Source organism: Canis lupus, chromosome 11, assembly GCF_011100685.1.
Source record: "Canis lupus familiaris isolate Mischka breed German Shepherd chromosome 11, alternate assembly UU_Cfam_GSD_1.0, whole genome shotgun sequence".
Lineage (NCBI taxonomy): Eukaryota > Metazoa > Chordata > Mammalia > Carnivora > Canidae > Canis > Canis lupus.
In genome coordinates this window covers 64,401,669-64,414,361 of record NC_049232.1, presented here as the reverse complement: position 1 = coordinate 64,414,361, position 12,693 = coordinate 64,401,669, and the positions used below count along the sequence as shown (strand labels likewise).

Here is a 12,693-nt window from a genome sequence, read left to right as displayed (position 1 = left end):
TGGGGTAAATACCTAGTAGTGCAATCGCTGGGTCATAGGGTAGCTCTGTTTTCAACTTTTTGAGGAGAGCCTCCACACTGTTTTCCAGAGTGGCTGCACCAGCTTGCATTCCCACCAACAGTGTAGGTGGGTTCCCCTTTCTCCACATCCTTGCCAACATCTGTTGTTTCCTGACTTGTTGATTTTAGCCATTTTGACTGGTTCAGTGTGATGATATCTCATTCTGGTTTTGATTTGTATTTCCCTGATGATGAGTGATGTTGAGCATTTCTTCATGTGTCTGTTGGCCATGTGTATGTCTTCTTTGGAGAAATGTCTGTTCATGTCTTCTGCCTGTTTCTTGACTAGATTATTCTTTGGGTGTTGAGTTTGATAAATTCTTTTTTTAAAATTTTTTATTTATTTTAATTTTTTTATTTACTCATGAGAGACACAGAGCGCGAGAGAGAGGCAGAGACACAGGCAGAGGGAGAAACAGGCTCCATGTAGGGAGCCCAACATGGGACTCGATTCCGGGTCTCCAGGATCACGCCGTGGGCTGCAGCCGGCACTAAACTGCTGCGCCACCGGGGCTACCCTGATAAGTTCTTTGTTTTTTTTGTTTTTTTTTTTTTAAAGATTTTATTTATTTATTCATGAGAGACACAGAGAGAGAATGAGAGGCTGAGACACAGGCAGAGCGAGAAGCAGGCTCCATGCAAGGAGCCTGATGTGGGACTTGATCCCGGGTCCCCAGGATCACACCCTGGGCTGCAGGCGGCGCTAAACCGCTTCACCACCCGGGCTGCCCCCCCTGATAAGTTCTTTATAGAATTTGGATATTAACCCTTTATCTGATAAGACATTTGCAAATATCTTTTCCCATTCTGTTGCTTGTCTTTTGGTTATGTCGACTGTTTCCTTTGCTATGCAAAAGTTTTTATCTTGACAAAGTCCCAATAGTTCATTTTTACCTTTGTTTCCCCTTGCCTTTAGAGACATGTCTAATAAAAGTTGCTGTGGCCAAGGTCAAAGAGGTTGCTGTCTGTGTTTTCCTCTAGGATTTTGATGGATTCCTATCTCACATTTAGGTCTTTTATCCATTTTGAGTCTTATTTTTGCGTATGGTGTAAATAAATGGTTAATTTCATTCTTCTGCATGTAGCTATCCAAATTTCCCAACACCATTTGTCAAAGAGACTGTCTTTTTCCATTTGGATATTCATTCCTACCATGTCAAAGATTAGTTGACCATAGAGTTGAGGGTGCATTTCTGGGTTCTTTATTCTGTTCCATTTATCTATGTGTCTGTTTTTGTGCCAGTACCACACTGTCTTGATGATTACAACTTCATAATGGAGCTTGAAGTCTGGAATTGTGATGCCAATAGTTCTGGTTTTATTTTTCAACCTTCCTTTGGCTATCCAGGGTCTTTTCTGGTTCTATACAAATTTTAGGATGATTGTTCCAACTCTGTGAAATAAGGTGATGGTATTTTGATAGCGATTGCTTTGAATATATAGATTGCTCCAGGTAGCAGAGACATTTTAACAATATTTTTCTTCTAATCCATGAGCATGGAAATTTTTCCATTTCTTTGTGTCCTCAGTTTCTTTCATGAGTGTTCTCTAGTTTCTGAGTACAGATCATTTGCCTGGTTGGTTAGGTTTATTCCTAGCAATCTTATGGTTTTGAGTGTAACTGTAATTGTTCATATATACTTTATTATATTCAAATTTTACTATGCTAATTTAAATTTTACTTTATTGCCTTTAAGTTTGTTTTTTATTCTAAAATTTAAGTTGGTTCTTCCGTTTTTCTTCCAGCTCTCATTATCAGATATAACCTCATTTTACTCCGTATTTTATTTTTATTTATTTACTTATTTAGTTTTAAAGATTTTATTTATTCATGAGAGACAGACAGAGAGAGAGAGAGAGAGAGGCAGAGACACAGGCAGGGGGAGAATCAGGCTCCACTCAGGGAGCCCGACGTGGGACTCGGTCCTGGGTCTCCAGGATCACGCCCTGTGCTGAAGGCGTCACTAAACCTCTGAGCCACCTGAGCTGCCCTACTCTGTATTTTAATCAGAATTTCAAGACCAGATACTACTTTTTAGGGTTTTCTTTATTACTTCCTGCCTTGAAGACTTGCCTCTCCCAAATTTATTTTAGCTGTTACTCCTAACACCTCATCACCATTTTTCCCCAATATACATACCATCTATAGACTCTCTGGGTTCTCAGAAAGTTTTGATGGCCAACAGGTACATTTATTTTAATCTATTCAGTGCAAAAAGAGCCCCTTCTATAACGTCTTTCTAACGTCTTCTAATAGGCGATCATCTAAGAACCGCCGCAAAGCAGAGCGGAAGAAGCATAGCCTGAAAGAAGGGAGTCCACTGGAGGATCTGGCCCTTTTGGAGGCACTGAATGAAATTGTACAGAGCACTGAAAAACTGAAAGGTATATTCTCAATACTGGTGACTCTTGCTCCAAAAAAAGTGAATGGATAGCACAGAGTTCAGTGGTAATTAAAGTAGTTTTCCCAACTTGAGGAAAGACAGAAACTTTCGGCAGGAAACATCCTTTCAGGGCACATTCCTGAACCACTCTTAGCTGGTAACCTAGAAGCCTTCCTTCACTGGCCCCCCGCCCAGGCACTGTGGGAGACATCAGTGCCAAAGCCAAAGTATAGGTAATGGATTATGAAGACATTGCTTCCTGCTTGGGCCCCAGTATGTTCCTTTTTCTTTTTGAAGTAGAAATGTTGAATTATTCCAGCATTTGGGAAGAAAAATGTGGGAGATAGCAACTATAGTGTGATATTAAATATTTTTTTGCTTGGGAAAGAAACCATGATATGATCCAGCAAGGAGCTGGGGACCCAAGTAACCACTTTTTCAAATTTCTTCTCTAGATGAAGTACACAATATTTTAAAGATGCTCTTTCTCTTTGAGTTTGATGAGCAAGGAAGGGAATTACAGAAGGCCTTTGAAGATACCCTCCAGCTGATGGAAAGGTCACTTCCAGAAATTTGGACTCTTACCCACCAGCAGAATTCAGCTACACCTGTAAGTTTTCCTCAGAGACAGAATGTGCATTTTTAAAAAATCATTTCGCAGGTTCTTATGTTCACACAGTCTCTTAAAAGTCAAAGCAAAAAATTTTCTTATTCTTAAAAACATAGTATGCTGTAGTTGCATTACCTTAGGCTTATGTTTAACCTGTTGGTAAGAAGATTTCCTATTTGACTACACCTTGGCCTAGGTTAAGTTTGTTTTTATTTCTCCTATCCATGTGAAACAGCTGTCATGGAAATGACAGGCAAGTCAGACAGTTGCCCCCGCCTTCAGTGAAATCGGAGTGGAGAAGGGGGATGCTGGGGCCACAGGTGGCCTCTTACTTCCCTGTTCAGACTTTGGAGGGGATCAGAGTTCTTTAAAGTAACCCAGACAGGGGCACCTGGTTGGCTCAGTCGGTTAAACATTTGACTCTTTTTTTTTTTTTTTACATTTGACTCTTGATTTCAGCTCAGGTCACGATTTCAGGGTTGTGGGATGGAGCCCCACATTGGGCTCCATACTCAGCACAGAGTCTGCTTGAGATTCTTTCTCCCTCTACTTCTCCCATCTGCCCCTATCCCCATTCTCACACACACTCTCTGTGAAAATCTTCAACAACAACAAAAGTAACTCAGACAATTGCTTTCCCTTTTGTTTTATGGAAAATTTGACTTAACACTTCTATCTACCGTTATGAGGATCTTTGCTACTTATGTTTAAGGCAGTTGTGTCCTATCAGGAATGCTGAATTGTTACCATCTCTTTATTGTGTATACCTTTGCTCAGTCTCTCACACCTGAGGCCTATTGTTAAGAGTTTCTGAGTTTCTGTTTTGATTTAGAAAGGCTGGTGTGTCGGGCTTGGTCCATTAAGGAAAACAAGCACAGCTATTATTTTAGCAGAGAGAATTTAATATATGGAACTAATTGAACAAGTATTAGAGAACTGAAAAGGCAAAAGGGCGCACAGAGAAGGAACACCAAAATAGTAACTATGAGAGAACAAAGGAAGAATTTGGGATTATTACAGTTTAAAAGCTTGGGTGTGGGGCCTTGCTGAGCTGGTTCTTAACCCTCTAAGGAGGGGTGCCAGCCAACTGGTGCTGATATTGCTGAGGGGGCACGATGGCTCTAAGTCTATAGAAATAAGCAAATTGGAATAAACAGCCTCTACCAGGGTAAAGAGGTGTTGCGTGAAAACAAGGAGCGCACCCCTGTTTTTCCAGCCCTGCCCTCTGTCGGGTGTCTGCTGTGGGTGGAGCATAGTGAGCCAGGTGGCAAAGGTGGGATGGTTTCTCAGGCTCCCAGTCCCAGCGTCATAAGCACTGTAGAGAAGGGAGGATTTGGAGCCTGGGGAGAAACTGGTATTGAGCTCACTGATTGGAAACACTTGAGCTTTACTGGGGCCTCAGTTTCCTCAGTTATAAATGGGGATAGACCGCCGTATACACTTCACTAGACTGCTCTGAAGGTTAGATGAAAGGGTAGATGGAAGCACACATAGCATACCATAAAAATAAAGTTGAGAATCAGCACCCCATAAGTATTTGAATTTACTAAAATAGCTATTTCCTAGAAGAAATGTGATCATCCTCAAAACTATACTGGTTTTTTGAAGCTTTAACACTTTATTGTACCTCCCTATGCTCTTCCCTGCTCTCTTCCCTACTCTTTTCTATTCAGATCGTATTTTAATTTTTTAAAATTTAAATCTTACTTACTCTACAATACAGTACTGGTTTCTGAGTAGAATTCAGTGATTCATCTTACATATAATAGCCAGTGCTCATCACAAGTGGCCCTATCACCCGTCTAGCCCATTCCCCACCGTGTCCCTCCGTCAGCCTTCTGTTCTCTATCAGAAGAGTCTCATGGCTTGTTTCCTTCTCTCCTTTTCTTCTTTTCCCCCTTCCCATATGTTCATCTGTTTTCTTTCCTAAATCCTATATATGAGTGAGGTCATACGGTATGTGTCTCTCTCTGACTGACTTCATTTAGCGTAATACGTTTTAGCTCCATCCATGTTATTGCAAATGGCAAGATTTCAATCCTTTTGATAGCTGAAGATCATATTAATTTCTGAGACACCAACTTTAAGAGTCTTCTGGGGAAATAAAACTAGAATTCTGTGTTTGCTCTGGTTGGTAAATTGTGGTAATGGCCTTGTACAGGATCCCGTGAGTCCTGGGGAAGTGCTTTGAGCAAGACATTGCTGCTGAGAAGGTGCCCCCAAGGATATGCATGCTGAGCCAAGTGAAGACAAAACAGAGGGATGGCCAGTGCCCCCTGAGGCTTATACAGACACAGAATTCCTATGAAGTGTCTTGTTTTACCTTGAACACGTGTGCACAGTTTCCTTTCTACTCCATGATATGCAAGTATTTGTTTTAATATCAAATTCCCACAAATCTTTGAGTGCAGTTTGATACTCTGTATTCTATAGCATCTTGTACTTCTCCCCTCAGGGTATGACTTGCTTATTTGGAAAAGACAGTTACCTTCTTATCATTACCTTCTCTTCTGGAAGAAAGGAGATTGGGACATCTGAATTGAGACTGGGAAAACTGGCAAAGTAAAATCATGAAGGAAAAGAGAATAACTATGCTTGATACCATGAAAATGACGTATTTACTGCTGGTGAAAGTTTGGCTTTTGGTATCTGTAGTCATTAGAAATATAAAATAATCTTTCCTGATTACTTTCTGCTTAGGTTCTAGGTCCCAATTCTACTGCAAATAGTATCATGGCCTCCTATCAACAACAGAAGACTTCAGTACCAGTTCATGGTTAGTATTTTTTCCTTTTCATGATCACAGTTCTCAGCAGAAGGAGTATCTTTGTATAAGTGTTGAGAAGGTCAACAGTATGAGGAGAGATCAGGTATTGACTACAATTTTCCCTCAATTTTATGACTTTTTAATAAAAGTTTAGTGCCTCTAGTTGTAAGAATGGGAGGGGTGGGCAATCCAACATGACATTAAACATATGAATTTTTAAACGATTATCTTGACATAACACTGCCCATACCCTGGTGTACACTTGTCCATACAAACACATCACAGTTGAAGTTGGAGTCTAAACAGTCCAATTTACATATATATTTTAAGGATCCTTCTGAATCATCATTTTGGCTCTTGGCAGTTAAGCATTGCATCTTGGGGACATTCTCATAATCATCTTCAGGATTAACAATAAAATTTGTTACATTCTTTGTAACCAAAGAATGTTAGCATTTCATTTACATTTCCTATTTAAATTTACCTAAAATGTTTTGTTTTGTTTTGTTTATTGGTCAGGGAGATGATTCCCAATTAGACTGCAGAGCCCTTAAAGTTAAAAGCCCTAGGGGATCCCTGGGTGGCGCAGCGGTTTGGCGCCTGCCTTTGGCCCAGGGCGCGATCCTGGAGACCCGGGATCAAATCCCACGTCGGGCTCCCGGTGCATGGAGCCTGCTTCTCCCTCTGCCTGTGTCTCTGCCTCTCTCTCTCTCTCTGTGTGACTATCATAAATAAAAATAAATAAATAAATTTAAAAAAGTTAAAAGCCCTAAAGGCTTTCTTTTTTAAATTTGGTTAGAAACAGATCTTTTTGGTGCCTGAGTATTTACCCTGCAGGTGGCTCAATCAAGCATACCGGCCTCTTTCAGAAGTTAGTGGTATATTTTGAAATAATTGGGAGTTTTTACTACTGTAATTTGTATTTTCTGAATATTTTTTCCTTTAAATGCTATGCTATACCAGCATTCTGATGACATTTGAAGTAGCCTTTGGAGTATACAGTAAGTTTGAAGTTTAATAGCTTATGTTGCTCCTGGGAATAAATGATCTACTTTCCATCCAGCCTGGCTCATGTATCTGGACAGTAACTACTATGCTCCTATCTCTCCTTCTTCCTGAAGGCTGACTGCTTTTGCTGTATCAGTCCTGACATACACGTAGTGTTCTGAGTTGCTAAGAGTTCATCTTAGATCTGAGGCAGCTTGGTAATTGCTCAGCTTGTACTCTGCAATCTAGGTGTGATTTCTGCCCCACTTTCCTCACTATTGGCCTGCTGCTGACCTTGAGGTCAAGTCTAGACATCTTTCCCTAGAGTATTTTGGTGGCTTTATCAAAGAGCCCTTGCATTTTCCAGCTGAGCCTTCAAGACACTAATATTTTGAGGGTCTTCAGTATCTGAATACATAAGTATTATCAGTGTCCTTGTGGTTACAAGATGGTGTAGGAGAAGAGAGGTTCTCATATTCTAAAAGTAGGCAGATGAACTACTGACAAAGCCCCATGCACAGATGCCTCAACTGCCCCTCCCAGCTAAGGGTACAAGTGAGTAGTTAAGCACACTCACATCCCTGAGTGGGATCTGTGACATGATGGGCATTTTCTCTCTTTCACATTTACAGCCCAGTATCATGCAGATCAGTTGTAAATCTTGCAAAAATGTAGGGTTTCATAAAATGGATTAAAGTGTTCTCAGAAAAGTGCTTGAATTTTTGTAGCTGAGTTGGGCTTGTTAGTTATAGTTGATAACAAATTAAGTGCTTCAAATGGGAATGACTATCAAAAGATTAAGAAAAGTCCTTGGAAAATTGATAAGACCCTCAAAGTATTTTTGCAAACGTAACTCTTGTACAGAGAAATTCAAACATGGAAAGGTGAAGGATGTTGTGCCTTGTCTTACAGTTTGTCAGAACAATTACTTTCCTGCTAAAAAGTGAATGGTTGGTATTCTTAGTTAAGTGTAAAAATCAAATGTAATTATAGTTATGTCTAATTTTTAAAAAATAGAATAGTTTATTTTCATAACCTGTTTCTTTTTTCTTTTTAAGATCATTTAAAGTTTAGTCAATATTTCACATGAAATGATGGACCTTGCTGATAATGAATTTCCAGTATCAGTGTCCTTAAATTAGGAAAATCTCCTGTGGTCTTTTTGTCTATCTGGCTTTTTGTTTAGGGGAGTAGAAAATATTAACTGTACATGAAATTATAAAGCTGATGTGATTAGTGGTAAAAATCTGGATTGTACAGAAAAGTATGTCAAAGAGTATTAAAATTTGATAATTTCTAGTACACGTAAGTATATGAAAATCATATTTTTAAAAACATCTTATTTTATCACATTGTTAAATATTCTTAATACTTTTTAATACAGATGTCCTTCTGTTGGAAGTGTATTACAAACAATGCTGAGAAAGAGTGCCTTTATATATACGTATTTTCTCATATCTAAGCTACCTCTATATCTATCTCTGCTACCACAAATCTGATTGAAAGGGGCCCCAGGTGGAGCCATGTCTCTTGATCTTAGGGCTGTGGGTTCAAGCCCCATATTGGGTGAAGAGATTGCTTAAAAATAAAATCTTTAAGGGGATGCCTGGGTGGCTCAGTGGTTGAGTGTGCCTCTTTGGCTCAGGGCGTGATTCTGGAGTCCCGGGATTGAGTCCCACATCAGGCTTCCTGCAGGAATCTGATCTCCCTCTGCCTATGTCTTCCTCTCTCTGTCTCTCATGAGTAAATAAAATCTTTTAAAAAAAAAAAAATCTTAAAAAAAAAGGAAAAAGGCCTGGGAGTTTTATCTAATAGTGACAGTTATACCGTATCCTCCTCCTCCTCCTCCATTTGCTTTTTTCTACAAATATTATAGGGACATTTTTATTGATTGGCATATTCATAGAATTTATTTATTAATTTTTAAAAAGATTTTATTTATTCATGAGAGAGAAAGGCAGAGACACAGGCAGAGGGAGAAACAGCCACTCCCCCCCCCACTCCCCCCTTCCCAGGTGGGGGGCCTGCTGTGGGACTCAATCCCAGGATTCCAGGATCAAGATCTGAGCCAAAGGCAGATGCTCAACCACTGAGCCACCCAACCACCCCCGTTCATAAAATTTATCATAAAAGTATTTTCTATTCATTAATTGTTAACCGAATAACATGCTCCCACATTTTTTTTCTCTTTTAATTAAGGTAAATTTTGTAGTGAAATGTACAGATCGTAGGTATACAGTTTGATGAGATTTAATAATTACATATGGCCTTGTAACCCCCACCCCCTCCCTCTCAAAATATAGAAAATTCTTCTACTTTGTATCACTCAGTGGGCATTTTTTCTTCTACCCTTCCCTATGCCCAAAGTGGAAATCTTTTTTCTTGGGGCAGGGCCTCCAGGCTGTTTACTCAGACTGAAGGTTGTGAGGGTAACAGGAACATTAACTCTGGTCTGTTGGTTATCTTTTTTTTTTTTTTTTTTTTTTTTTTCTGTTGGTTATCTTATAGCTGCAAAGCCCAGTCGCCCAGTTTTAGCACAGAGTTACTGCCTCAGCTTGCCCCAGCAGGAAAGTGTGTCTGTCACAGTTTCCCTTTCCTTTCTTCTAGATGCTGAGCTCTTTATTCCCCCGAAGATCAACAAAAGAACCCAGTGGAAACTGAGCCTTCTAGAGTGATGGAGGCCAGCAGAGATGGTTTTCCTTGCACTCCTCCCTCCTCAAGGACTGGCTTTCGGGAGCTGGGAAGAGTAAAACGATAATCTACCTTAGTGGTGTGCAGAGTTGCACAGTGGACCTGAGCAGACACCAAGCAGTTCTGCTTTATTTTATTTTGTGCATAATTTTAATCCTTAGCAAACCAGTAAGCTTTAGCCAATATTGCATCATTTTGTAAGAATTACTGTTCTTTTGTTTAATGCTGTTTGAGAGCACATACTATTTATGGTAATCAGAAGATTGGCTTTCATTTCACAGCTCCCAGTCTGATTCATTTTGGGACCTTCGACAAGGTCACATAATTAATTGATCTGTGTTTCAGTTAATTGAGAGTGATGTTTCATGGCTTCTACCTCAAAAGCGTGAAGAAAAGAAAATAATGTTTTTAAATTGTTTTTATGTTCCTGGAGGAGAGATTTATTATATAAAAAACATGGCTATTAGCGCTACAAACATTTGGTGAAATTTAACCCCTCAAAGGACTTCTTCACCTTGACCTAAAGCAGAATAAGTAGCTAAATATATCCTTTGAAATTCTAAGCTTTCAGATCCTGACAGCTGTTACTTTGTTACATCTTACCAGGGCAGGTGCTTCTAGTTATAACATTGAGCTCACATCACCTTAGGGACTATTTTTCCCGCCTGTGAATTTTCTGCTGATGAGTTGGCAGTGTTAGAGCTGGAACCGATTAGAATTTCTGAACCAGTATCATGCACATTGGGTATGGTGAACAGTGGTGCACAGTTGCAAGTTGTTCCTTTCTTCTCCCAAGAAATTGCTGTCTTTAGCTAAAAGGTTTCTGTCAGTGTCGAAGCCATTTCATTTATTTTTCCTTATGGTGCTTCACTGACCTTTGTCTTATAGTTATTTTCTTTGGAAAAAAAATGAGAATGTTTTCTCTTTTTTGAGAAGTCTAGAAAAAAGCTTAGTTCATTTTGACAATGATTTTGTGGCAGTTTCCTGGGTAAAGTTAAAAATTTCTTCCATGCTTTTAGTATTGGAACCGGGCCTTCATGACTGTACATAAACGATTATGGAGTATAGATAGGCCCAGAATTGTAATTACAGTCATTCCCTAAATAGCAAAATGTTAACTATAGCATCTAGGTGTGTTTGCTTGTATAATTAAACTTTTCTGTGTGTCTGAAAATTTTCACAAAATAATAGGAGAAAAAAGAAGGTACTTCCTGCCCTGTAGAAATCTACTTTTGGAGTCATACCCATAATTGATTAGCTGTAATTAAGTGCCCCACACTGAAAGGCTGCAAGTGCTTTATGTCTACTCTTCGACCTGGGTAAATGAACATGGTAACCTACATGACTTTTTAAATATATTAGAGTGCTCTTGTTAAGGACAATGGTAAGGGCACCCAACGCCTGATGGATTGGAAATAGAAGTAAATGTGTCCCTTGATAATACTGTGACTTTTCATAGATGTTCCATGTCCTTAGGATAATGTATTGAAGCAGCAAGAAAGAATTTGCTGAATACAAATTACTATCAATTACTATCTCTTTCCTGTGACCAAGATGGAGCTTTGTTCCTTTGGAGAAGCAGCAGGTGGGAGCAGACCTTCCGAACTGAAGGCAAAATCAAGGAAGAATTCATGGGGAAAGTGCAGTGTATGGGAAGAAGAGAAACTTGTGGAAGTGACGAACACTTAAATTTGGGGAAAGGCTCTGTTAGGATTCTAGATAAGAATATATAATTCTACCACTAAATTGGAACTCTGTCCCAAAGCAAGTTCATGCTGCAGTAAGCTGAAAACCCCAGTTATTTTGTTGGTCCCCTTGAGTCAGCTTGGCTCAGATGCTCCAGACAGCAAGAGGAAACTTGGAGAGGACGATCTCCTACAATCAAAGTGCATTAAATTTATGCTTAAAAAAAAAAAACTGAGGCAGGAGGTAATGTTTTTATTATGTCCCAGTGTAGCTTGGTGTAATTTTTTAGCACTGCCGTACACTTTAAAATACATTTTCCATACATGTCTCCATGTATGTACACACACGTGTTCACCTTTCAGGCATTGTTTATAGTCCTAATTGGAGAGGGTGTTTTCAAAAATAAAACTAATGATTCTTTGTAATTTAAGGTGACTACAAGCTTGGGAAGCAAAATCAGCTTTTTTTCCTGCCTTCTTTGCCACCTCATCAACATGTGCTTTGTTAGAAGCACCACCTGGACAATCTCTTGGGAGTTTCTGGCTTCCTGTCCTTTCTCATCTGTCATAATTAGTAACATCGTAGTCACCAGGGAACCGTTAATACCCAAGACGTTGTAGACAAGTCAAAGCTAGTGCAGTGGCTTCTTGGGACGCTGTATTGATCTTGTGTTCTGTGCTCCGTGAGCCCTTGCCTGTGCTTCGCGCCTACATTAATCCTACTGGTTTGCTGGTGCCAGTCGGCCGTGCTTACCAGGCCTGGATCCAGGGCCGGACATTTCAGTCTTTGAGTCCATCTGGGCAAACCTGGATATTATGACAATGGCTCTGAGGGGCTTCTCCCTGGGGATGGTAGAGATGCCCTACCGCTCCTGTGAGTGCTTGAATGCGTGCATTTGGGTGTACGTGTGACTACACCATGGGAAGGGACGCCGAGGTGACTTAGTAAGCGTCTGAGTCGGGTTGTGGTCTCAGGGTCGTAAGATGGAGCCCTATGTCAGGCTCCGCGCTTAGTATGGAGCCTGCTTGAGATTCTCTCTCCCTCTGCCCCTCCCCTCCTGTCTCTTTCCCTAATATAAATAAATCTTAAAAAAAAAAAAAAAAAAAAACAAACATGTAAGACTTTGGGGCTCCTGTATAAGAGAAGTCTAGCTAGCTCTGGTGATCATCTCCCAGAGGCCAGTTACTAGTATTTCAGTGTTTATCTCTGTTTTTTTACATCAGCTGTGTGAAGTAGGCATTAGGATTCAATTTTATAGGTAAGTGGACACAGGCCACACAGGTGATAGTGAAATAGGGTTTCAAGTTAGAGTTTGAAGCCCATTTCTTTCCACTGTTTGATGCTGCTCCCTGCCAGTGTTCAGATGCTGAGGTTTAGAGATAGGGCAGGGAATGTTTTGGGAACTGTCCTAAAAAAAATCTATGTTCCATTTACAAATGGCCCTGTAAGATGATAGGGAAGGGCCTCTCTGGTCTTAAGGGACTGTGTGTGCCTTCTGGCCCCTCAGTT

General features: G+C 40.1%; 1 protein-coding gene across 3 annotated transcripts in view; it reads left to right on the top strand.

The window, feature by feature from the left end:
* ELP1 (elongator acetyltransferase complex subunit 1) overlaps positions 1-11,609 on the top strand; it is a 58,566-nt gene extending 46,957 nt beyond the window's left edge. For 2 of the 3 annotated variants that reach the window (XM_038553037.1, XM_038553036.1), the window contains exons 34-37: positions 2,317-2,444; positions 2,899-3,053; positions 5,754-5,829; positions 9,415-11,609. In XM_038553037.1, coding sequence (XP_038408965.1) covers positions 2,317-2,444; positions 2,899-3,053; positions 5,754-5,829; positions 9,415-9,482 — 427 coding nt within the window. In that variant the 3' untranslated portion in view covers positions 9,483-11,609. Of the gene's footprint in view, positions 1-2,316; positions 2,445-2,898; positions 3,054-5,214; positions 5,616-5,753; positions 5,830-9,414 lie in introns of all 3 variants that reach the window. The other variant, XR_005367131.1, reaches the window with a different exon arrangement.
* The last annotated feature ends 1,084 nt before the right edge of the window (positions 11,610-12,693 follow it).